The sequence below is a fragment of the Salvia hispanica genome, chromosome 4, assembly GCF_023119035.1.
Source record: "Salvia hispanica cultivar TCC Black 2014 chromosome 4, UniMelb_Shisp_WGS_1.0, whole genome shotgun sequence".
NCBI lineage: Eukaryota > Viridiplantae > Streptophyta > Magnoliopsida > Lamiales > Lamiaceae > Salvia > Salvia hispanica.
In genome coordinates this window covers 56,041,941-56,068,781 of record NC_062968.1, presented here as the reverse complement: position 1 = coordinate 56,068,781, position 26,841 = coordinate 56,041,941, and the positions used below count along the sequence as shown (strand labels likewise).

At 38.8% G+C, this 26,841-nt stretch overlaps 3 protein-coding genes and 1 pseudogene across 3 annotated transcripts; 2 read left to right on the top strand and 2 right to left on the bottom strand.

The window, feature by feature from the left end:
* Positions 1 to 461: 461 nt before the first annotated feature.
* LOC125218529 lies at positions 462 to 6,378 on the top strand. Its single transcript, XM_048120213.1, has 3 exons — positions 462 to 619; positions 961 to 1,276; positions 6,305 to 6,378. The coding sequence occupies exons 1-3, from the start codon at positions 463 to 465 to the stop codon at positions 6,309 to 6,311; spliced, it is 480 nt and encodes a 159-aa protein (XP_047976170.1). The 5' UTR covers position 462; the 3' UTR covers positions 6,312 to 6,378.
* A 2,723-nt stretch (positions 6,379 to 9,101) lies between these two features.
* LOC125221469 (putative disease resistance protein At1g50180) lies at positions 9,102 to 12,061 on the bottom strand. The gene is made up of 3 exons (XM_048123589.1): positions 11,086 to 12,061; positions 9,238 to 10,987; positions 9,102 to 9,108 (listed from the first exon to the last, which is right to left on the bottom strand). The coding sequence occupies exons 1-3, from the start codon at positions 12,059 to 12,061 to the stop codon at positions 9,102 to 9,104; spliced, it is 2,733 nt and encodes a 910-aa protein (XP_047979546.1).
* Positions 12,062 to 17,632: 5,571 nt separating this feature from the next.
* Positions 17,633 to 21,489, top strand: LOC125218511 (annotated as a pseudogene).
* An 861-nt stretch (positions 21,490 to 22,350) lies between these two features.
* LOC125221468 (putative disease resistance protein At1g50180) lies at positions 22,351 to 26,601 on the bottom strand. The gene is made up of 5 exons (XM_048123587.1): positions 26,391 to 26,601; positions 26,247 to 26,278; positions 24,339 to 25,314; positions 22,491 to 24,240; positions 22,351 to 22,357 (listed from the first exon to the last, which is right to left on the bottom strand). Exons 1-5 carry the CDS (start codon positions 26,599 to 26,601, stop codon positions 22,351 to 22,353), a joined length of 2,976 nt encoding a protein of 991 aa, XP_047979544.1.
* Between the last annotated feature and the right edge of the window lie 240 nt (positions 26,602 to 26,841).

The following is a 26,841-nucleotide window of genomic DNA, read 5'->3' as shown; positions in this document are numbered from 1 at the left end:
GGCTTAGGAAAAACTATACAAGGAAAACCTAATTATCATTAATTACATGATTCAAATCTCCTATGATTGGTATAATATAATCTTGTGTATCTTCCTCCGGATATAGCGAGATACTCCGTGATCTTCTTCCAACAGCTAGTAATTTAATAGGAGTATCAAGATACTCCCTCCGTCCCCGATTAAGAGTCACACTTTTCCACTAACTCAATTCACTTACTTTTATTATAAAACCAATGTAAAAAAATGGGTCCCACATTCCACTAACTTTTTCAATCAACTTTTCTTTACATTTCTTAAAACTCTTGTCCGGACAAAGTGTGACTCTTAATCGGAGACGGAGGGAGTATTTGATTCTAGTTTTTTTTTTTTGAAACAAAACACAATGGTGCAGGATCTTTCACGATAAGAAAGCTTCAAGAGATGAGAGTTGGACACTCTCATGCGATGCAGATGATGGACAAAATGGCTGAGTTCAAACCAAGTTACAAATACTATAGCAACGGCCAGCGCCCCATCTATCTCCCCGAAGTATTCGGCAATATTCCAGATTGCTCTCCCAATGTTGAAGAGCCCCAAACCACAGAAGATTACATCACAGAGCAGCCGCGGACAAATAGTGGTAAGTAGGATCTTTTAGTTTTTTGGATTTATCCCATGATACTTAGGACAGGAATTATATATACACCTTCCAACTTACTGCAACCCCTGGGTCATCCTGGGCCCGACCGACTCTAACTCTGAGATGCAACATTAGTTTGATATTGTCCGCTTTGGGTCAAGCCCGCACAGATTTGTTTTTGGGTCACTCGCAAAAGGCCTAAATTAATTGGAGTTGGACAGGAATTATATACACCTTCCAACTTCCCTCACTCATCCGATGTGGGACGGGTTTGTAACCCAACATATATACATGAGAAAAGCCATTTTTTAAACATCACTTCACTATCTCACCTATTGCAGATGTTTTAGAGAAGGGCTCCCCACTAATAGAAGCAGCTAAGATGGGAATCCTAGAAATGGTGAAACAGATACTCAACGCAGTGCCGGAGGCCATCAATGATCTAGACTGGGACGGCAAGAATGTGCTGATGGTAGCAGCGGAGAACAGGCAAATCGGCGTTTTTGATTTTCTGATTCAGAGGAAGCTCCCCGAATATGTCTTCCATGACTTAGATTGTCAAGGAAATAGCGTCCTTCACAGTGCAGCAAACCTGAGACCTGAGCAGACATGGAGCATTCCTGATGCTGCTTTGCAGATGCAATGGGAGATCAAATGGTATGAGGTATGTTCTGTATATCAACACAAATTTTTGCTGCTACCTCTTCAATTGCTAACTACTAGAGATTATGCGTTATTTTAGTACTAGTTCTCCCTTCGTCCACCAAAAATTAATTTCACTAGCGTGGATAACACGTGCTTTAATGCGCAATTAGTATGAAAAAGGAGATAGTGAAAAGTAGGTAAGATAGAAATAATAAGAAGTGGGTAAATTAGGAAAAAAAGATACTCCCTCTGTCCCACTACACTAAGGGATGGATTTCTTTTGGACACGGGAAATAAGAAAATGATATATATTGAGTTAGAGTGGAGAGAGTAAAATTTGAGAGATGAAAAAGTAAGAAAGATAAAGAGAGAATAAAGTAAGAGAGAGAAAATAAAGTAAGAGATGGTTGAAGTTTTATTTTTAGATAAAAGAGGAAATTGATCACTTGTGGTGTGACAACTCAAAATGAAAAGTCGATCACTTGTGGTGGGACAGAAGGATTATAAATTTTACTCCCTCCATCTCTGAATAAAAGTCTTTTTTGGTTATGACACGGGTGTTAAGAAATGTAAAGAAAAGTGAGTTGAATAATATGAGTATTACTTATATATAATCCACGGTCCCCTAAATATAGATATTCTTTTCTTTTTGGTTAGTCCACTAAAAGTAGAAACTTTTCCTTTTAGGAAATTTATTTCTCTCTAATGAAGCGGGGCTCTTTCCACTAACACACTTTTCTTTATATCTCTCTTACTTTACCATTTTGCATTTAAACACGTGCCTTTCAAAAGTTCATACTTTTAGGGGACGGAGGGAGTATTAATTTTATAATAAAATGTGAATGAAATAAGTTGATCGAATATGAGCCTACTTACCGCTTATGGTAAAAGTGAAATTAGTTTCTTATTCATGGACGGACGGAAATAGCCAAACAAGTCTCTTATTCAGGGACGGAGAGAGTAATAGGTTAATACTTCATCCGTCCCACAATAAGAGTCGCATTTCACTTTTACCATAAATGGTAAGTAACTCTCACATTTCACAAACTTACTTCACATTATATAAATCAATATATAAAAAAGTGGACCTCATATTCCACTAACTTTTCCAACTTACTGTTCTTTACCTTTCTTAAACCTATGCCGACACCAAATATGACTCATATTGTGGAACAGAGGGATATTAGAAGAAATTTTTTATTTTTTAGTATTAGACTAATTTTGATGGAAGGATCAAAATGGAAATACGAGGCGATTTCCAATTTAGCCAAAACATGACTAGTCTACACAGCGGATGACATTTTTTTTTGCAATCCAGCATGTGACGAAATCAGTTCCACAGCAAACTTGCCATATCCAAAATGCAGAGGGCGAGACTCCGAGCCAGATCTTCACAAGAACACATTCAAGTCTAGTCAAGTCAGGAAAAGAATGGCTGACAAAAACCTCAGAGTTTTGCGCGGCAGTTGCGGCTCTCATTGCCTTGCATTTGCCACGTCAGGGACGGTCCCGGGCGGCTTCCACCAAACCGACGGCTACCCGATTCTCAAGGATCAGCAAGCATTCAAGATTTACTCCATTGCTTCGCTAGCTGCGCTGAGCCTGTCCATCGCGACCCTCGCCTCCTTCTTCTCCATCATGATTTCGAGATTTGAAGAGCGCGATTTCGAGCGAGACCTGCCGAGAAAGCTGCAGATGGGGCTGACTTTTCTGATTCTTTCCAAAGCTGCGATGCTGGTCTCCTTCTACGCGGGGCATAGTTTTATACTGGTGGACAAGTTGAGGATCTCTGCAACGCCGATATATGTAGTTGCTTCGGTACCCATTATGTTATTCGTGATGGCCAACAACATTGATCTTGTTTTGGTTTACTACAGGATTTTGATGGGCCGCAGCTACAAGGTGTTCCCACACTAGGTCATGTGTCATTTCTATAATTCATAAATTTCTTCCCATCTTGATTTTTAATAGATAAGCAATGAATAAGGTTCTTCTATAACTTTGAATTTGTTTATTAGAGTGGTTTTTCATAAATCGGGGATGGAATATGCTTTATTAGGCCATCCACATTGCGTCTCGATGCTGTCTCCATCTCGTCTCGGAGAGACGAGACGGCATCGAGATGGCGATGCAACACCCCATCTCGTCCCGGTCTCGTCGCGCGTCTCACGCGGAAGAAGATGCTGGCGAGCCAGCTCGCACCGTGCCAGCGCCACGTGGCGAGTGCTGGCGCTAGGCATGACGCCCACTCGCCGGCCCGCGAGTGGGCGTCGTCACGATGAAGTCATACATATTTTTTTAATAAAAAAATTCGATTTTCAGAAAAAAAAAAGTTTAAACATTAAAAAACAGTAATATTACAGTTGAACGGTAATTTTTTTTCTTTTTTAATTCTATAAATATCATCTTTCATTCTCCATTCTACACACAAATACACATCTATTCTTCTCTCAAATCATCTCTCTTTCCTCTCCAATTCCCGTAAAAATGTTCGGTGATGGAAACTTCGGCAACTTCGACTTGAAATGCTACCGGTTCCAGTTCGTTGCCCGGTACCCAAGGCTCGTCGACGCCAGTGGCGTACCAAACACCACATTTTGATGTGGATGCATACTATCGTCCCTCCGCCCCTCCCCCCCGGGAGATATGGAAAACGAAGGGATTATCCCAAATTAGGGATAATATTCCGGATGAACACACTTCGGAAAACCGTCCATTAGAAGGAGGACGAGGCGGTGGAGGCTCCGCCAGTTGCGCTATCGATGCCGAGGAGGAAGAAGAGGACGAGGAGAAAGAGGATCTAGGCCGTCATCCGTACACGGACTAGAGGTGCCCACGGTTCAGGAACCGGCGGTTACGATTTTGGAAATTGTTGAAACGGAATCGAACCGCGAGACGTTATGCGGTTACGTTTCCGGTTCCAAAACCACCGGTTTCGGCTCCGGTTCCAAACCGGCAGTTTTCCAGCGTTTTTTTACGGTTCCAAATCGTCGGTTTTTAACTATTCCGGCTTGATTTCGCGGTTCCGGTATGAAACCGCTCGGAACCGGCGGTTCCGGCATGGTTTCGGTTCGAAAATTTTTGAACTTGAACAGAACCACTGTTCAAAAATCAAAGGTTTCGGTTTGGAACCGTAACCGACGGTAACGGTTTCGGTTTTAACCGCCGGTTCGGTAAACCTTGGGCAGGTCTACATACACCCGCAAGGAGACCATGACTCTGTACAACGCTTGGATCAGCGTCTCGTACGATCCCATTGTCAGGAATCAACAAACCCGTTTTTGTTTTTGGGAAAAGGTCACCGAAGACAAAGCCGAAGGGGACCCGCCGCTGCAACTTGAAGATGCTCCGCAGTCATTTTGACCGATGCGACACAGATGTCAAATAATTTTGCGCGATCTATAGGAATGATGCGACGAATTACCAAAGCGGAGCCGACATTTTGAGTGCGGCTTTGCGAGTCTTTAAAGACGACAACAAGAAAGATTTCAAACATGTCGATGTTTGGTCGATGGTCAAAGACTTTGAAAGGTGGGCTGGTTGTGTCCCGTCTTGCACGGGATCGAACTCGAAACGCACGAAGCACATGGCAAGTGGCCAATACTCGTCTAGTGAGGGCGGGTTAGGCAATGCCTCACAAGAGGTTTAGGGCACGACCACCGATGCAGGGGGCTCCTCCGGTTCACGATGTCGGTCGCAAGGGACCAAGGCGGCGAAGGCGGCTAGAGGGAGGGGGAGGGGCCGAGGCGAATCAAGCCAGGCGGGCTCGGGTTCGGGATCGAACACCCTAATGTCCATGTACCTGCTCGCCACGATGGTTGACACTTACAACATGACGCCTCCCCAATATGAAGCCCATCTTGCCGGAATTGAGTATATGACAAGATAAATTGATATTCCGCCTCCATCTAGCTTGAGGAGACCGCCACTGCCTACGGGGGATGATTCGCCGGTGGAGTAGTTTTTATAATTTAATTTAGAGTATTTTAAATTATGTATTTTTATTTTTTTTAGGATTTTAATTATGTGTGTTTTTTTTTACGATTTTAAATTGTAATTATCTTTTATTTAATGAAGTGTGTTTTTATCAATTGAATTTGTTGGAAATAAAAATAAAAAATGAAATTGAATGAATAGTTAACGGATGAGATGGTTAAGGGCTGGAGGGATGCAGATGTTGTCTCTTAGTAAAGAAGATGGGTGAAAAGTACATTGGGGCCCATGAATAGTGAAGAGATGAGACGGTTAAGAGACGGATAAGAGACACGGATGCGATGCGGATAGCCTTATAGTGGCATTAATGGCGGCAACAACATCACTAATGGCTTGCAGATACGACGAGTATGGTAAATGATAAGGATTGGAGACGATGAAGAGAGGGCGGGGAAGATAATGGGGGTTGGATGAGGACATTGGTGGACACAACCACACTCGAGAAAAGACTCCCAACCAAACTAAATAGTCACTTTTTTAATTGTATAATATCATAAAAAAATTTATATTTTTGTGTGCATAGTTGTGCAAAAGCCTCTATCATCGCAATCAGATCATAACATAGAAAAAATATATATTGTCTAAAAATTCCAAAATATAAATATATAGCCTTTATCAAAACAATCTAAAAGATTGATTCAATATTCAATTCAACTAAGCCGATGATGGTGGTTTAATGGAATCCTAAAATTATTCCCAACTGGTTGTTATCGTCACCTATTTCATCCCCAAGAGTAATGATGTTATTAAGGATTGGTTAAAGTTACAAGTGATCAAAAGAAGTGTTTAAAGACTAAATAACATTTTGGGTATTCATTTGACAATGATTAGAATCAATGACAATGATATATGTTGTAAATGTTCCTTACTTGCTATGAGAGAAGCAGCAATTGTGAAGAAATGTTTTGTGCTCGTTCAGGTTCAGTCGTGCTTTAAAAGTTCTTGGTGCTACTGCTTTTTTATTTTTTCACAATTAGATAAGTTTTTCACCGTTACTGTGGCATCTTGTACCTAAGTAGGCTATATTTGATGTGATTTTATTTGCAGGATATGAAAGACATGCTATGGTACTAAATTTTCCTATGTTTGTTTGCTAGTTAGTTCACATTCTTTTCTTGGAGGGGAAAAGCTGAATTTTTCTTATAGGTGGTGGTTTATGGGGGCTCTGGCTTGTGTTGTTGATACAATCTCATATCATATCTTTAGAAATCTCCATTATTTAGTTATATTTTGATTTACCGTATCTTTTCTATATTTGTTTAGATATTTGTTTCTTAGTATTCTAGTCTTATAAATAGGAGATATTGTATTCATTCATTCAACCAATTAATGAATTATTATTTCTCCCCAAAGATAACTCATGTTTTTCAATCCTAATTTGGATTCCCTCCGCCGATCCTGATTGGACGCCGGAGTATTCTATCAGCCGCCTAGTTATCGCGTTGCCCGACGGGAGGAACCCGCGCACAACTCGAAACTATTATTTCCGCCGACCCGACGAAGGGCGCCGGAACACTTTTCGATCGCCGCAAACACGCTGCAGATCGCAGTTAAGGAGAAGGTCCTTAACAACTGGTGCTTTCATTGAGAGTACTCATGTCCCGCTTTCATAATAACGGGAATGGAACTTGGGGGAGCCATCGCCCGGACACTTTTCCGAACGGCTCTGCTCGCCGCAACAACGACGACTCCATTAGCATAAAACTGGATCAATTGTTGGATAGATTGGATAAATTTGATTCTTGGAGGGATGAAACGGATCGCCGGTTCGATAATCTTGAACCAAACCCCAACCGCATGCATGATCAGCGAACAGGGTATGACGACGACGATTCTGATGGTGATGAGGCACGATGGAGATGTAATTGGGAGAGGGTGTCTCACCCCAGAAACCCAAATTTTGGCGCGCGTAACAGCCCGCAGAGATATCGATATCGTCGCGAGGGGAGAAATCGCAGGGGTGCATGTTGGGACCCACCGGGATTTCAACAACATCGTCACCTAATAGGCGGGTATGATCAACAGTTTAATTGGCCAGCCACGCGTTACGACCCGCCACAGTCGCGATAACCCTCTTGTTGGGAACCACCGCCTCGCCGTGCACCGCGAGAATATTCGGATTATGACCAGCCACCACTGGGTACGCCTGGTCGTTGGGATTCGCTCGACTATCGCTACCCGCAGAACTTGCAGCCTACGCAGTTTAACCGACCCCTGAGTCACCGCACATCTCCTTGTCCGGCCCAACTAGCTGCAGTAAGTGATTACAACAAGAAATTGCGTGTTTATAGATTGGAGCAAGCCGCCCTTCTCGCCGGGTTGAATGCGAGGTTTGAGGAGAATAGTGATGACGAAAATCTAGTTGAGGATGTTCCCAACAATGCTGCTTACAATGGGGGCGCTAATCTTGATGTTGATGTTCCAATCACCCAGTCTCTGGAAGAGATCGTCAAGACCGACAATATGCCGCTGCAAGTGCTCGTTGGAGTATATGATGAGAAGATTGGTGATCTTATTGTGCCAACACATCGGAAAGTGGCATTGTTAGATGTTGTAGAGGAGGACAATTCCACTGATGGAATGAAGATGATCGTCGCCGCACTCAATGACGTTCAAGTGTCATCCAAAAATGTTGTTGGAAATTGTTGGCGCAAGAAAGACGATGGTGCTTACACCGGTTTGTCCATGATTGCTTGTGTTTACATGGGTTTGAATGTCGGTGGTGTTCCAAGTATGAATCATCGATCAACATGGCTCGACACCGATGCAAGGTTGATCCCTCCGCGCAATGACACCCATGTTTGAGCATTCTTGGAGGTGCGAACGTGTTTTTCATTTTGGCACGGAATTCTGTCAGCCACAATAGGTCTCCTTGGTTGATTTTTTATGGAGGTGATCAAGGGATACATTCAGCTATTCGGTATGTGTTTGATCCAGGAGGAGACGTCTTGCCAAAACTTTTGCTTTCAACTATAGTCGTTGCTTCGTGGTTTCCACCTTGAGGACAAGGCGGATTTTAACCGTGGGGGAGTTGATACGATCCCATATCATATCTTTAGAAATCCCAATTATTTAGTTATATTTTGATTTACCGTATCTTTTCTATATTTGTTTAGATATTTGTTTCTTAGTATTCTAGTCTTATAAATAGGAGATATTGTATTCATTCATTCAACCAATTAATGAATTATTATTTCTCCCCAAAGATAACGTATGTTTATCGAAATAAACGTTCAACTGATAGAATTTGACGACCAAACACGTAAATGTTCAATGACAAACAAAAAACTAGCAGGAATGATCACCATGAACAAGAACATATATTCAAAGACATGAAGTTTTGATTCAAAACTAAGGGGTTATACTAGCAATTATCAGGAGATAGGATCACTCAATTTACATAAAGAAACTGATAATTCACACTGAGTAAAACCCACGAAACAGGTATATGAAGTACTAATAAATATTACATTGTCATAAGGAGCATAAACAAGAAACAATATTCAAAGACAAGACCAACGATTACCTAGATAGTATCACTCAAATTCAAATTGAGTTAATGAAACATAATAACGAGCATCCAAAATACAAATAAGTATTCTTCAATCATCAACCGTTGTAGCAACATATAGTTTGCAAATAACAATGAACAAGAAAGGAATTCAAAAGACATGAGCAAATCACACACAACTAGTGTATGATAAAAATGTGATGAAAGATCAGTGTGTTGTTTGAGTATCTATGCTCACAGTTTTAATAAAGTGTGACTAATTCAATGTAATAACATGCCAACTTTTTAGTAGTGAAAAGGATGAGCTTCATGTTGTTTCACTTGAAATGGAGTTCAATTTCTGCAAAATCAAAGAATGATTAGGACCAAAAATGAGGAACAGAATCATAGTTGTTATTTAGAACATTATTTCGAATTCATTGCTAGACCGGATAATATGCTAATAACTTTGAATAAGCAAGAAACATACCTGATCACAATGGAAGGAACATGTTGCACTTTATGGAAATCCTCACCTCCTTCGCTCACTCGTTCTCCTAATTGAGGCATTCCATTAATTTGCAGATCTGTTAAGGCATTGAGGAATCTGAATCCATCCGGAACCATCTCCAAGTGAGGGCAGCCATGGATACTAATCTCAGAAACGAGGGGCATGGCTCCTTCCACCACTTTCCATTCTCTTAGGTTTGGTAAGCTTTTTATTGCAAGCTTCTTGAGAGAAGGAAATGAAGACGCATGACATGTTATTTCTTCCCCCAAAAAGCACGCCTCAATCATCGACAAATCTACTAAATGGGGAAGTTTTCCCAATGTCTCCATTGGATCCTCCACAATATTACTCCCGGACAAGATTAAGCGAAGAAGATTTGAGGTATGTGCTTCATATTCCAACTCCTTGAACAGATTTTCTATCGGAACAGAGATATACAAATTGTGAAGTTTGAACACTTTCTTGAATATCACCAAATCTTCTTCTGATGAAATATGGCAGCCCTGTTTGATTCTAAGTCCACCACATTTACAATGATTCCAGCTTGTACCAAAGGCATTAATGATATCCGACAAGCTTTGGTTATCATGGACTATGCCTTCAAAATGTCGGAGGTTGGTCATTTGGGATGGGGATTCGAGTTGGTGCACCAAACTATTGTAGCCTACAAGTGTCTCCAGCTGCTCAAGACCTTCCAAACTCATTTTGTAATCCTCTAAATTCTCAGCATAGTATACGGGAAGGAACAAATGCCTTAATCGTAACATTCTATCCAAAACACCATTCGGTATTAGAACGTTCCCACTATTCCATAGATCCAGTGTATGCAAGTACACCAAATTTTTCAAGGACGATGGTAACTCGTCAAACAGGCAATCGCGCAAGCGTAAAATCCGAAGAAGGACTAGTTTACTTATCTCTTTTAGCAATTTTCTTCCCTCGAAAACAAATCCGCATATAGATAGCGTTTTGAGCACTTTGAATTCCTTCAAACGAACAATTCTATGCGGAAATTGAGTTAGAGGTACTCCCTCCATGTCATTGATGAAAAGTAGAGATCGCACAATTTTGGTGGTATCTTGGTCACAAGTGACTGCGGGCTCTCTGCTTTCTTCTTCTAATCTGCTTTTCAAATAAACAATCAAATGGCGCGTTTTGCGACGTGACAAACTGTCATAGAAGAAACCACTAAATGGTCCACCCTCATAATCCAAATTGCGCAAGCCAAAATCTTCATCTATTGCGAGTGACAAGCACATCTCTCGCACGGCGTCATGGAGTTTACACTTTCTAGTCGTCTGCCCACGAATAGGATCATCACGTGTAATTTCTACAACCGACCTAGATGCCAACTCAGTCAAGTAGCGTTGTGCTATGTCCATCAACGGCATTTCATTTCCGCGATTGTCCAGCGGCTGCGAGATCATGCCTTGTGCGATCCACAACACACATATATCAATTGCCGGAATGACCTCGCCTTCCTTGTACATACCCATATAGAGAAAGCATGGCTTCAAATAATATGGCAGGTCTTGATAACTTAAGTGCAACACTTTCTGGATTTTATCATTCAGATTTTTAGCACTTAAGTTTTCATTAACCAATTTCCACTCTGCACTTGATTTCTTGTTACTCAGTATCCCGCCAAGCAATGAAATGGCCAATGGTAAATTCCCACACTTGGCTACCATTTCTCTCCCAATTTTCTCAAGCATAATAATTTCTTCAGCTGTGAATGATATCATGCAGGAAAAAATAAAGATGATTGTTAAGGAGTAATTCCCATGCAACTTATGTTGTGATATTAGTATGAATTAAATAATTTACCTGGAACGTTGGTGGGTATAGTTGCTTTCCTCTTGATGTTGAGTAACTCCCAGCCCTCGTCGTCGGTGAGGAGGCAAGCCTTGATTGCAAATCCAATTTTTGCGACGTCGTGAATACGCGTGGTCAGCAAAATCTTTGTTTTGGGATTGAAGGCAAGCTGAAGTTGGTCCCAAGCCTGAGTACTCCAAATATCATCAATGACAATCATGCACCTTTTAGCTTCCTGGACGTGAACTAATTCACATGCCAATCGTGCGACGCTCAAACCCGAGCTATTGTGAAGTGGGCTGGGTTGGTTCAAGATATCTACCAAAAGTGATTCGGTGTCGCACTTTTGAGAAATAGAAACCCATGCGAAGGTGTCGAAGAAGCGCCTGGTGGTAGGGTGATTGTACACTCTTTTGGCTATAGTAGTTTTGCCTATGCCACCCATTCCCCATAGTGAAATAACAGGGTTTGCTTCATCACCAACTAAATGGGATATAAGTTGCTCCACTTCTTCTTTTTTCCCCACAAAAACTTCAGTCTCAAAGGGGAGGATCGGCACTGAAATCGGAGCGGAGCTTCCCCCTCGAATGATTCTATGTATCCCGTACTGATCCATTCTTGCGCTAAGACTTGTCATCTCTTTTTTAATTTCTTTGATCTCGGAGCCGATCTTGTGGAGAGAGTAGCCCTCTGTGAGGATGCAGGAGCATTTGTGGAGCAGGCTTATGTTGGATGAAGCGTAAATGGTTGCATACAGACTAACGGTATCATCAGCTCTGTAGGCCAGCTCCCTCACAAGCCTCAGCCAGTGGCGAACCATCTCTTCCATGCCTTCTCTGTTGTCAGCGTCAATCAGAAGAACTTTCGTTTCCTTAAGAGTGACATCTAGCATCTTCACTTCGCCGTGCACGCCTATTAAGAATTTAGCTTCCTCTAACAACAGATCGTGAATGGTTTTTAGAGCCATGCTAGCCACCCCTTCCGCCATCTGCGAATATATATATATAACTACCACATCAACCAATAAACAATGGAGTAAAAGTGATCAATTCTACAAATATTCTATCAACTCAATTAATACTCCACTTCATATTTATAGAGTATTCAAACACACGATCAACAATTCTACTACTTCAAAACACATTAATTAATTAGCTTATAAAAATACTACCTGGACAAAAACACTTACCCATTCAAATCTTCCACCAAAGTTTTTTTTTTTTTTTTTTTAAATAATGTATTCTTCATAAACAATACTCATACTACGTACTAAGGCTAGGGGAATAGATCGAATAACATTCTTATTGTGGGGTGATATTGAAAAGCATAGAACAAAGAGAGCAAACTGGAGTTGCATGTCGTAATTATTTCTTTTCTGATATAGACATATAGTATGAATGTATGATCAAGGAAGGTTAAGTTTCTCCAAACTGCCTTCTCATTAAATTATTAACTAATCATATGAGTTTTGGTCGTATGAATTATGTGTGGCAAATTCCACACTTCCTTACCGTTTTTCTCTCATTTTCTTCAAATAGAAAATCTGTAGTAAAAAAGAAAAAACACTCTTACATACTTCTTGATCAATATTTCTAGTATTCTACAGTATGAATGAAAAACATAGTATATGGAAAGAGATGGTTCACTTACCCTCAGTCTCATTGAGGGGGCCTATCTTGATTGCAAATCCAATGTTCGCAATATTTTGTTTTCGTGTAGTCAATAAGATCTTGGTTTTTGTACCCTCAAAATTGAGAGCATGATTAAGACCATCCCAATGTTCAGTTTTCCAAATATCATCAATCACAACCATGCACTTTTTAGCCTGCTGGATGTCACGCAGTTGCCCCACTAACTCTGTGTCACTTAAACCCGAGCTATTTTGATGTGGACTCTTTTTAAGCTGCTTCAACACATCCTCCAAAACCGACCTGATCTGGCATTCCTGAAAAACACAAACCCATGCGAAGGATTCAAAGGAATGCGTCGCTGTATAGTGATTGTATAATTTTCTGGCAATAGTAGTCTTCCAGACACCACCCATCCCCCATAGTGAAATAATCCGGTGTGCTTCATCATCGACTACAACAGACAGAAGATGATCCAGTTTTTGATCCTTCACCTCAAAAACGACTCCAGTCTCAAAGGTCAAGGTCCTTTTCCTCCATTTCTCTTTGTAGTCGTTTCTTATGTTGTAATCATGCATGCTTTTTGTAAATTCTAATAAAAATTTTAGAAAAATAAGGACGAATTGGTGTTTTTCAAGTTTTGGCCCTCAGTTTATATATAGAATTATATTTTGTGCCATTGCCATGCCACAAAAGATCTGTATTAATTACCTTTAATTAACAATCAAATTAATTACGAATCATCCTAATATATACACTAATATTCAGTTGGTTAGTACGCATGCAGCATGTCTTGTACTCCCTCCGTACCCTAAAATTTGTCACCATTTGATCCGGCATGGGTTTTAAGAAATGTAACAGAAAATGGGTTAAAAAAGTTATGGAACGCGGGTCCTACTTTTATATATTAGTTTTATAATAAAATGTGAATGTGAATGAGTTAGCTACTTTTATATATTAGTTTTGTAATAAAATATGAGTGTGAATGGGTTAGTGGAATGTAGGGTCTACTACCAAAAATGGTAAAAGTGAAAGGTGACAAATTTTTAGGGACGGACGGAAATAGAAATAAGTGACAAATTTTCAGGGACATAGGGAGTATTTATTATAAAATTATAAAAAGATATTTTTGTAAATTAAAAAATAGGAATAATAAATTAGTTAACCATTCCTCAACGACGAAGCGAGGCCCGAGAACTCGAGAAAAAGAAGGAAGTGGGCTGAAAATTCATCATACTTGCTTTGCAGACAATTCGTCGAACACATGGGGGTAGTTCGGTTATTATCAGCCCAATTTGTTTATATTTTTATTTAAATTTGGATTCCATATGATCCCAGCAAGAGTAGGAGGTAATTATTTTAATATTTTTGTTAGGATTTAAGTTTATTTCTTCTCGTAGCAAAATGCTTGTCTTCAATCAAGTTTATACGTGGCGTCACTCATTCCATCTACTCCATTCATAATACACGACTACCCATCTGTTTTCTCATCAATATATCGAGTTCTTGCAACTCTCAATTTATTCCAGTGCTCTATCTTTCAGATCAAAGGCCGCTGGGATCAATATTGGGCGCTGATTTTGTGCAGGTTCGGGACCGTCCGCCAACAGTTCGATAAAAGGCCTGAAAGAGAGCTCAGCTGAAAATGAAATAATTAAATCTTACTATAACTTATAAGGATAATAAGTATATTTTTTTATTATTTAAGAAATAAGGAAATTTATATAACTATAAATTAAATTTTAACCTTCAAATATCACATAATTATAAAATTTATTAGGACATTTAAAAATATAGTAGGAGTAATTGTAAACACCGTAATGATATTTTTTAAAGAGCGACAATTTTTGTCTTGCATGAATGGAGAGTCATTATAATGATTGCTTCAGGAAATGATTAATTAATTCAATATTTGATTTGATGATCTTCCATTGACAATTTTGTAATAAATGTGCAAGATATATTTAATAAACGTTTCAGGATTTAGTTAATTAATTTTTAAATTTCATTTAAAATTCTCCCATTGACAATATTGGAGTACTAAATAAACATAAGTTCGATAATGCTAATATGTTGCAGATATGAGTTTAGGTCTATAGAAAGAGAACAATAACACATATCACAATTTTTTATAATATTGAGAAATTCGAACTTATATATTTGTTGTACATATACCTGAAAACCATGTGTTATAATCCACATCAGGATACAGAAAATATGTTACTAGTAAGGATTCTATTGAACACGCGATTTCATGTAGTCGAATAGCTTATATACATATTAAAAATAATACCATGTAGTAATAATAAAATATATCAATAATAAATTTAATACTATACATTTTAAAAACAGTAAAAAACATTAAAACCTAATTTTAAATTTTGTGTAAAATTATTTTTGACTTTTTATTACTTTGTAATCCTCAATTTGACATTTTATTCTTGGTTTCTCAAACTAATCTTTTGCAATTTTTCTTTGGTTAATTTTCTAATTGAATTCCTTACCAGTCTTTCCATATGTGACAATTGATCTTCATCTATAGTGGTGGATTCATGATTTTGGATATGGATATGAAATAATAAATTGAAATTAAAAATTTGGTCAATCCTTTTTGTTCTGCTTTTTCAATTTGGTCAATCTTTGTCTTTATTTTTTGTATAGGGCTACACAAACGATAAATTATTAAGTTATAGTACATTTTAATTAAGGGTGCATTTAAGTCATAGGCTAGTTTTTGGAAAAAGTTACTCCATTTTTTTTATTGTCAAAAGATACATTTAAGGTCTTGAATATTATTGGAACACGCATTTAAGTCATAGGCTAGTTTTCGGATAAAGTTATTTTTTACGTTCACACTTCTACGTCTACATTCATTTTTACAGTGAGTAATATTTTAATGATTCATAAATTCATTTCTTAACCACAAAGTAGAGTTCAAAACAATAAAATTCATTTCATGTTAAAAATAATAGTACCAGATAATAATAATAAAACTATATCAATAATATATTTAATGCTACATTTTTTTAATTAGTGGAGTACAAAATATTAACCTAAAACTACATGTAAAATTTTTTTTGACTTTTTTTAGTTTCTATTTGACATTTAATTCTTCTTTTCTCACACTAATCTTTTGTAATAATTTTTCTTTGGTTATTTTTCTAATTGAATTCCTTACTAGTCTTTCAATCTCTGACAATTGATCTTCATCTATAGTGATAGATCCATGATTTTCGATTTTCAACGTGAAAGTGCAAAAAATAATTATAACAACTTGAAAATTAAAAATTTGGTTAGTCCTTTTTGTTATGTGTTCTCAATGTTCTATCAAATAGTAGTATATTTGTCTTTATTTTTTACGCTAACGGTAAATTATGCATTTGGAACATTAGAATCGATGTTTTAATAGTTAAAAGATATTATATGGATATGGATGTAAATAAATGTTATAGATGAAAATAAAATTAGTTCGTGATGAATTTTATTATTAAAACATTTACAACAACAAAGTCTGAAAAACGGAAACTTATTTGATTTGGAATTAGTTATGGGTGATAGTGATATTTTTTATATATTGAAAAAATAAAGATTTGGATAAAGTTATTTTTTTTTATTATGTAACAATAGACTTCCAATATGTCTACATTCATTATTTTTTTAACGCTGATTAGTATTTATGTGTGTTGTTTTTATTTGAATTGGAATTAGACAATTAGTTAAGGCCTATAAGGGAGCATTTTAGTCATAGCCTAGTACTAGGTTTACTACGTCTACATCCATTTTTACATTAGAGCATTAATGCATTGCTTAGTAAGAACGTATTCCTAAATCCAATCCATTATAAATACTATGCAAAAACACTGAATCAAATCAAACTCATAACTTCAAAAAATGGAAGCAAAGGCTACTAAAACAATGCTTACTGTCAATCCCTCCAAATTCTTGGAGCTCCCTGTGATTCCCAACACTGAAGTAAAGGTTGAAGTAGGCCCCTATTGTTTAATATACATCACGACGACAAAGCTAAAAGGTGCTGTACATGCGCACCTGACGCATGTCCATCCCAACATGTCGAAGGTGATCTTACGTACTAGCGGTGGTGTCGACCTGCCCCCGTTGTCAACTCAGAGGTTGCAGTTGCCGGCCTCAGCTCGGCTAGATCTTGCCACGGCGAATCTAGTCGACCAGAAACTCCGAGTTTGTGTCCCAAATGGATATCAACGGGCAAAATACAACAATCACAAATTGGGTTTTGAGTGATACGACAGTAGATCTTCTCTAGCTAGTAATATGTATATATTGTTATATCTTAGAATCTTGCATGTATACATCGGCATGTCTTAGAATCTTACATGTATATATTGGTGTGATACATGTATATAATGGGTTTGATAATTGAGATTTTTATTTAGACAATCTACGGAATATTATTTTAATAAAATAATTTATATGTTGAAATTTGTATGAAGACTAAAGTTGGAATATAATTTTGGTTTTAAGTTTAATTTGGGTGGAAAGAAAAATGGTTAATATTGGTTGGTTATTCATTTGAAAAAGAACAAAATCAATAGTGTAAACTGCGTGCAGAATTACTGTTCACCACCTCGAATACATCCAGAAAGCGGAGCCCTAAACCCTAAAGCTGTTAAATTTGACGGCTTTTGAGCTGAATTGAGAGTAGAGGGTCTTGTATTTGTTTATTATTGTAATTATAGGTAGAAATCTGGGCGATGCTGAAGAAGAAAGATTTTTTGTATGATTAGACTCTTGATTGTGAAAATGCAGAAATTAGGAGATTGGGCCGTTTGAATGTGCTATTACTGCTTAGTTAATTCCATTAGTTTTGGTGATGTTAGGTTGGATATAGTTCCCATCATTTTTGTGAATATGGAATTCTTATTCCTACTGATGTGATGCTGAAGCAGATGAAAGGGGGAAGCCTCATAGGGATCGAGTGGTGACAAGCCCACTGTGCTGAAGAGTGATGATTGAGATCGTGTGGTGGCATTTTGTGCTTGGGAAGGAGTGGAAGTTCAAAGACTGCCCACATTGAAATCTTTGATAAGAGTAAGTTCTGGCTGGGAACTGTTCATCTTGGGGCTTTAATTGGTTGCATTTGAGTTTATGTTTCTGTTTACAGTGTGTGTAATGTAAATTGGCATGCTTAGTTAAGCACATTTTGGTTTCTTAAAAGGATATGTGATGTTCCATCTATTTGAATCGTATTTTAATGCCATTGTAGATGAACATTAGCTGTGGTATGAGTAAAATGATTTTTCTTGCATACAGAGGTTAGGTTGCGTATCATAATCTTTTGTATAACATGCTGAGGCACAGTTGCATGCTGATGAGGACGTTCATAGATACAAAAACTAATAATAAACTGCTGAATAAACTAAAACCGCAAAGCAAATCATATAATCAATCAATCATTTATTGAGATAGAGCAATCTATGCATATATTGTTGTTTTATAAGAATCACACTCACACACACACACACACATATGTATAGATGACGATGAGCCGTTAAATTTGAAATCTGGATGCTGAAGAAATTTGAGCTAAATTGAGAGTAGAGAGTCTTGTATTTGTTTATTATTGCTGTGTTTCCTTATAATTATAGGTAGAAATCTGGGTGATGCTGAAGAAGAAAGAACTTGTTGTATGTTAGACTCTTTGATTGTGAAAATACAGAAATTAGGAGATTAAGCCGTTTGAATGTGCTATTACTGCTTAGTTAATCCCATTAGTAATGGTGATGTTAGGTTGGATAAAAGGAAAATAATGGATAAATGGTTACTTGGAGACGATATTGGACAGCGGCGCCTCGGCGATCGAGGAGCAAAAGCCAGCACCGGTGGTCACCGTCGCCGACAGAGACAACTTCAATCCCACCAGATACTTCGTTGAGGAGGTCGTCACCAGCGTCGACGAGAGCGACCTCCTCCGCACCTGGATCAAGGTCGTCGCCACCAGGAACACTGGGGAGCGAAGCTCTAGCCTCGAGAACATGTGCTGGCGCGTTTGGCACCTCGCCAGCAAGAAGAAACAGGTATACCATTTCCACAGAGAGAGAGAGTTTTTCTTTTCTGTGATTCTTAATTTCATTGGATTAATCAAGAGAAGAAGATGTGGGAGGATGTGCAGTGAGTAGCACAAAGGGAGGGGGAAAGAGAAGAAGGTCGCAAGGATGTAACAGATGACATGTCCAAAGATTCATCTGAAGGCGAGAAAGGAGACATTATAGAGCCAGTTAAACCGGACAGCCCCAGGAAACACTTGGATCGTAACTTCTCAACCTTGGAAGTATGGTCCGAGAGTAACAAGGAGAAGAAGCTTTATATTGTTCTCATAAGGTATTAAGGTGTGACTGTCTTGTTCTTGATGAACTTGAGTATGTGTGCTAATATATTCTATATGCTGATTTTGTCTTGTTCAAGAAGATATTGCTTAAGGTGATGGCGACATTGCGGCACTAACAAATGATGGTTCATCGTCCCAAGCAGTACCTCCTATATGGTCAGAAGTAAGCATCCTATCAGTGTTTACTCTCCTTTCCCATCTGAATAATGCTCTCCGGTCGACGTTTCATACCAATTTCTTGCACGGTCTCCTTAGGTGATGCGGTTCTTGACCTTTATGGGCAAGTGGCTTTCCCTGAGCATCACAGGCAATGTGATGCTCCAGAGATATACCATTTAGCTGGAAAAACGAAAGCTTGTTTGAAACTATAATCATCAAAATTTTTATCTCAAAAACAATTCTATGATCCTTTCTCAATATATGTTGAAATGAATGCCACAGGGAGTTTTCATAAATCCGGCTGTTATTGACTATTGAGCCCTTTGGACTCACACTAATCAAGGTTCTTTTTTTGTTGCACCGCTGATATTTTGAATTGGTGTAAAAAGATAGATATGGTCTGTGAAATTTTAAGAGTGGATTTGTAGGCTGCTTCTCATGGACTTCCAATGGTGGCAACGAAGAATGGTGGACAAGAATGGTGGACCGTGGATATTCATCAGGTAATAAAGCTACACATGCTGTTTTTATATAGAATGAGATATGGTATGAGGTGATTTGTTTAGTGATGCAGTTGTTTTTATATGATACAGGCCCTTCATAACGGTCTTCTCGTGGATCCTCATGATCAGAACACGATTGCTGATGCACTTCTTAGAAGAAAAACTTGTGGAACGAATGCAGAGAGAACGGCTTAAAGATCATTCATCTTTTCTCGTGGCCAGAGCATTGCCGAACATACTTGACAAGGGTGGCAGCGTGTCGGATGAGGCACCCGCAGTGGCAGACCGACACTCCAGCAGACGAGCATGCTGCAGAGTACTCCTTAAACGACTCGCTCAAAGACGTCACGGATATATCGTTGAGGTTGTCCCTAGACGGTGACAAAACATCGCTGAACGAGTCACTCGACATGGCTGCCTCTGGCGACAACCAGGTGCAAGACCAGGTCAAGAAACTCTTGAGCAAAATGAACAAACCGGAGCCAGGGGCACGAGACTCCGATGCTGACAGGAAACTGAGTGATGGGCCGAGCAAGTAAGGAAACAACGTAAACTGATAGTCTTAGCAATTGACTGCTATGACAGTGATGGAGCGCCAGAAAAGAAGATGATCAGTCTGACCAGATGATCTCGAAGGCGATCAAGCTGGATGCACAATTTGGAAGAAAGTCGGGAGTTGCATCGTCGACAGCTATGCCAATGTCCGAGCTGTCTGAGTTTTTGAAGTCGGGGAATATCAAACTAAATGATTTTGATGCCTTGATATGCAGCAGTGGTAGTGAAGTGTATTATCCTGGCACTTACACAGAGGAGGGAGGAAAGCATTGTCCCGATCCAGACTACGCGACGCATATTGAGTATCGATGGGGTTCAGAAGGCTTAAAGAAGACCATCTGGAAACTAATGAACATGGTAGAAAGACTGAAATTGAACCATTCATCCGGTGTTATCGAACATGATGTTAAATCGAGCAATTCTCATTGCCTGTCGTACGTGATAAAGGATCTCAGTAAGGTCAGTTCTAAAAATAAGAAATCTTCTTTAAGTTATTACTTTTTGAATGAAGAGATGAACTTGAGTTTGGTTTTGGACAGGCCAGAAAAGTAGACGATTTGAGACAGAAGCTTCGGATGAGGGGTCTGCCACTTGATGTATTACCGGAATTCCACAAGAATGCAAGCCGCTCCTCTTCTCGCATCACGATCACAGGCTCTCAGGTATCCAATCTTATCTATCTTATGTTACTTTAGGTAATTTAAAGTTATTTATTTTCGATCATAGCGAGGTTTATTTTGTTATCGAATAGGTAATCTGTTGTCCGTTGGCGACTAAGCGTGTGTGTGGTTCTCGGAGAAACTGGGGACACCGATTATGAGGAGATGATATCCGGAACGCACAGGACTCTGATCATGAAAGACGTCGTGGGCAAAGGATCGGAGGAGCTTCTCAGGAAATCGGGAAGCTACCGAAGAGACGATATAGTCCCGGGAGACAGCCGCTCATCGCCTACATGAAAGGAGGGGCTAGAGCAGACGAGATATATATGAGACATCAAGGCAGCTCTTCAAAACAGCAGCGTGAGAACACATTGGTTTGCAAAGATTTATCTTCTTTTTTTTGCTGACATCTTATTGAATAGCTACAGCCTACATGTATAAGATATCCATAAACTGTATGTATTATTGTTGACTGCTACACTACCAACAATATGATAAATTTTGATTTTACTAAAAGCTAAAGTTGAAAATCTAAAATTAATATACTATCTGGTTTCGGTAAGAACATTTTGACTATATTTAACATTTTAGAGCCTACGGTTATAGATCTATCGTTTTCAACGAAAATGGAGGCTCAAGTGGCAATCCTAATATCATCTAACGTTTGCTGAAATGATCGAGCGACATCCAAGATCGTGCAAGTCAACACACTCAAAAACACTCGCTAGATTGTTGGTGATTATGCATTTTCGTCTCACTGACCAATGCTGGTGTAAGTGTAGGATAAACCTATGCCATATTTTTGAAAAAGATTCACATAAAACCAGACTTCCCATAATTTTCGAACAGAAATGGATTGAAATTGCCAATCCAAAAACCAACATTTTGGGGAAAATAAAGGAAGGCTATTCAAACAGGACATTTGTCTAATTCAAAATCAAAAACAAAAATTAAAACTCTAAGCTCGTTTGAAAATTTGAGAGATTTTCGTTGAAACAACGACATAAGTTTTTCAGAGATTGAACCCCATAGTAAAGTGAAGAAAGCGCCATATTCAATCAAGAGGAAACCAAAGCAAAATCAACCAAAACTAAGGGATTATACTAGCAATTATCAGATAGGATCACTCAATTTACATAAAAAAACTGATCATTCACACTGAGTATAAACCAAGAAACAAGTACTAATAAGTATTGCATATAGGATCACACAATTTCAAATTGAGTTCAGAATGAAACATAGTAAGAGCATCCAAAATACAAATAAGTATTGCTCAACCATCAATAACTGCAGCAACATATAGTTTGCAAACTAACAATAAACATGAAAAGTATTCAAAAGACATGAGCAAATCACACACAACCAGCAAAAGGATGAGCTTCATGTTGTTTCACTTGAAATGGAGTTCAATTTCTGCAAAATAAAAGAATGATTAGGACCAAAAATGAGAAACAGAATCATAGTTGTTGTATAGCACTACATTATTTCGAAATCATAGCTAAATGGGATAATAGTGCTAATAGCTTTGAATAAGTAAGAAGCATACCTGATCACAATGGAAGGAACATGTTGCACTTTATGGAAATCCTCACCTCCTTCGCTCACTCGTGCTCCTAATTGAGGCATTCCACTGATTTCTAGGTCTGTCAAGGCATTGAGGAATCTGAGTCCATCCGGAACCATCTCCAAGAGAGGGCAGCCATGGATTCTAATCTTAGAAACGAGGGGCATGGCTCCTTCCTCCACTTTCCATCCTCTTAGGTTTGGTAATTCTTCTATTCCAAGCTTCTTGAGGGAAGGGAACGAAGACGCATGACATGTTATTTCTTCTCCCAAAAAGCATGCCTCAGTCATCCACAAATCTACTAAATGGGGAAGTTTTCCAAGTGTCTCCATTGGATCCTCCTGAATATTACTCTCGGACAAGATCAAGTAAAGAAGATTTGAGGTATATGCTTCACTTCCCAATTCCTTGAACAGATTTTCTATCGGAACATCGATATACAAATTGTGAAGTTTGAACACTTTCTTGAAAATCATCAAATCTTCTTCTGATGAAATATGGCAGCCTTGTTTGATTCTAAGTCCACCACATTTACAATGATTCCGGCTTGTACAAAAGGCATCAATGATATCCGACAAGCTTTGGTTATCGTGGACTATGCCTTCAAAATGTCGGAGGTTGGTCATTTGGGTTGGGGATTCGAGTTGGTGCACCAAACTGTTGTAGCCTACAAGTGTCTCCAGCTGCTCAAGACCTTCCAAACTCATTCTATAATCCTCCAAATTCTCAGCATAGTATACTGGAAGGATCAAATGCCTTAACCGTAACATTCTATTCAAAACACCATTCGGTATTAGAATGTTCCCACTATTCCATAGATCCAGTGTATGCAAGTACACCAAATTTTTCAAGGACGATGGTAGCTCGTCAAACAGGCAATCGCGCAAGCGTAAAATCCGAAGAAGGACTAGTTTACTTATCTCTTTTAGCAATTTTCTTCCCTCGAAAACAAATCCGCATATAGATAGCGTTTTGAGCACTTTGAATTCTTTCAAACGAACAATTCTATGCGGAAATTGAGTTAGAGGTATTCCCTCCATGTCATTGATGAAAAGTAGAGATCGCACAATTTTGGTGATATCTTGGTCACAAGTGACAGCAGGCTCTCCGCTTTCTTCTTCTAATCTGCTTTTCAGATAAACAATCAAATGGCGCGTTTTGCGACGTGACAAACTGTCATGGAAGAAACCACTAAATGGTCCACCCTCATAATCCAAATTGCGCAAGCCAAAATCTTCATCTATTGCGAGTGACAAGCACATCTCTTGCACGGCGTCATGGAGTTTACACATTCTAGTCGTCTGCCCACGAATAGGATCATCCCGTGTAATTTCTACAACCGACCTAGATGCCAGCTCAGTCAAGTAGCTTTGTGCTATGTCCATCAACGACATTTCATTTCCGCGATTGTCCAGCGGCTGCGAGATCATGCCTTGTGCGATCCACAACACACATATATCAATTGCCGGAATGTCCTCGTCTTCCTTGTACATACCCATATAGAGAAAGCATGGCTTCAAATAATATGGCAGGTCTTGATAACTTAAGTGCAACACTTTTCGGATTTTATCATTCAGATTTTCATCACTTAAGTTTTCATTAACCAATCTCCACTCTGCACTTGATTTCTTGTTACTCAGTATCCCGCCAAGCAATGAAATGGCCAATGGTAAATTCCCACACTTGGCTACCATTTCTCTCCCAATTTTCTCAAGCATAATAATTTCTTCAGCTGTGAATGATATCATGCAGGAAAAAATAAAGATGATTGTTAAGGAGTAATTCCCATACAACTGATGTTGTGATATTAGTATGAATTAAATAATTTACCTGGAACATCAGTGAGTATAGGTGCATTCCTCTTGATGTTGAGTAACTCCCAGCCCTCGTCGTCGGTGAGGAGGCAAGCCTTGATTGCAAATCCAATTTTTGCGACATCGTGAATACGTGTGGTCAGCAAAATCTTTGTTTTGGGATTGAAGGCAAGCTGAAGTTGGTCCCAAGCCTGAGTACTCCAAATATCATCAATGACAATCATGCACTTTTTGGCCTCCTGGACTTGAAACAATTCCTCTGTCAACTCTGTGACGGTCAAACCTGAGGTATTGTGGAGTGGGCTGAGTTTCCTCAAGACATTCAACAAAAGTGATTCGAGGTCCCACTTTTGAGAAACGCAAATCCATGCAAAGGAGTCGAAGAAGCGCCTGGTGGTAGGGTGATTGTACACTCTTTTGGCTATAGTAGTTTTGCCTATGCCACCCATCCCCCACAGTGAAATAACAGGGTTTGCTTCATCACCAACTAGATGGGATACAAGTTGCTCAACTTCTTCTTTTTTCCCCACAAAAACTTCAGTCTCAAAGGAGAGGATCGACACTGAAGGGTGAGCGGAGCTCTCCCCTTGAACGATTCTATGCATCCCGTATTGATCCATTCTTGCGTTAAGTCTTGCCATCTCGGATTTGACTTCTTTGATCTCAGAGCCAATCTTGTGGAGAGAGTAGCCCTCTGTAAGGATGCAGGAGAATTTGTGGCGCAGGCTTCTGCTGGATGACACGTAAATGGCTGCATACAAACTAATGGTATCATCAGCTCTGTAGGCCAGCTCCCTCACATTCCTCAGCCAGTGGTTAACCATATCTTCTCTGCGTTCTCTGTTGTCAGCGGCAATCAGAAGAGCGTTCATTTCCTTGAGAATGACATCTAGTGTCTTCACTTCGCTGCGCACGCCTATTAAGAATTTAGTTTCCTCTAACAACAGATCGTGAATGGTTTTTAGAGCCATGCTAGCCACCCCTTCTGCCATCTGCAAATATATAACTACTATATATATCAACCAACAAACAGTGGAGTAAAAGTGATCAATTCTTCAAATATTCTATCAACTCAATTAATACTCCACTTCATATTAATGGAGTATTCAAACACATGATCAACAATTCTACTACTTTAAAACACATTAAGTAATTAGCTTATAAAAATAGTAACAAGACAAAAACACTGTCCCATTCAAATCTTCCACCAAAGTTTTTTTTTTAATAATGTATTCTTCACAAACAATACTCATAATACGTACTAAGGCAAGGGGAGATGATCGAATAACATTCTTACCGTGGGATGAGATCGAAAAGCATAGAACAAAGAGACCAAACCTCCGCCAAGAGAAGAGGAAGACTGGGATGATAGATCATGAAGAATAAGAAGAAATGTTTTCTAAGTAGTAGTAGAAGTTCTTAGGAAAAAGGTACAAGCTCACAAGAAAAGTGGCATGTAAGGGAGTCAGTTGAACAAGGACATGACTCATGAGGGAGTTGCCTTAATCTCTTTTTTTCTAGGAGTATATATCTAATTTTCTCTAGATTTTTCGATAACACTTGCTAAAGAACAATTAGCTTGCTGCTTAATTAACTAATCATATGAGTTATATTCTCATACTTACAATTTAATTATGCATCTAAACATGTCATATCAATGTTATTCACTCACTGAATTACAAATGTGTGTTTATCACAGCCATGAGTCGATCACTTAACACTAAGGGACTCATATTTATTCACAACATAAAATACGATAGAGACTTTAAATTTTTTTAATAACTTAACACTACAAAATTATAATATTACTACATGAGATTGAGATGAACACGGATGGAAGCATATATATGAATTTGAGACGATAATGTCTACCAAAATTAGTAGCACTATTATTTACGTGTGGCAAATTCCCACACTTCCTTACCGTTTTTCTCCCATTTTCTTCGAATCGAAAATCTGCAGTAAAAAAGAAAAAAACATTCTTGCATAGTTATTGATCAATATTTCTAGTATTCTACAATATGAATGAAAAACATAATCCTATATAGAAAGAGGTGGTTCACTTTACCTTGACTACTTATGTATGGCAATGCTTTCCTCTCGAGAAATTCCCGACCCTCATTGTCATTCGGGAGGCCAATTTTGATTGCAAATCCAATGTTCGCAATATTCTGTTTTCGTGTGGTTAGTAAGATCTTGGTTTTTGTACCCTCAAAATTCAGAGCATGATTAAGACCATCCCAATGTTCAGTTTTCCTAATATCATCAATCACAACCATGCACTTTTTAGCCTGCTGGATTTCACACAGTTGCCCCAATAACTCTATGTCACTTAAACCCGTGCTATTGTGATGTGGACTCTTTTTAAGCTGCTTCAACACTAATATGAACCAAGTTCCCAATCCGATCAATTAGAGCAAATATGGAAGAACGAAAAGATAAACAACCTAAATGAAGGAAGTAAAGTAGCCAAGGGTTTCGAGAAGAAGAAGTATTTTATTCCTTGTTTCTCGATGACT

Coding starts and splice junctions, on each gene's coding strand:
- LOC125218529 (XM_048120213.1), top strand. CDS start 463: ATGGCTGAGTTCAAACCAAGTTACAAATACTATAGCAACGGCCAGCGC. Junction 620..960: donor GCAGCCGCGGACAAATAGTG/GTAAGTAGGATC, acceptor CACCTATTGCAG/ATGTTTTAGAGAAGGGCTCC.
- LOC125221469 (XM_048123589.1), bottom strand. CDS start 12,061: ATGGCGGAAGGGGTGGCTAGCATGGCTCTAAAAACCATTCACGATCTG. Junction 10,988..11,085: donor TATACCCACCAACGTTCCAG/GTAAATTATTTA, acceptor TATCATTCACAG/CTGAAGAAATTATTATGCTT.
- LOC125221468 (XM_048123587.1), bottom strand. CDS start 26,601: ATGGTTGTGATTGATGATATTAGGAAAACTGAACATTGGGATGGTCTT. Junction 26,279..26,390: donor GCCATACATAAGTAGTCAAG/GTAAAGTGAACC, acceptor TTTTTACTGCAG/ATTTTCGATTCGAAGAAAAT. Junction 25,315..26,246: donor AAGAAAATGGGAGAAAAACG/GTAAGGAAGTGT, acceptor ATATATTTGCAG/ATGGCAGAAGGGGTGGCTAG.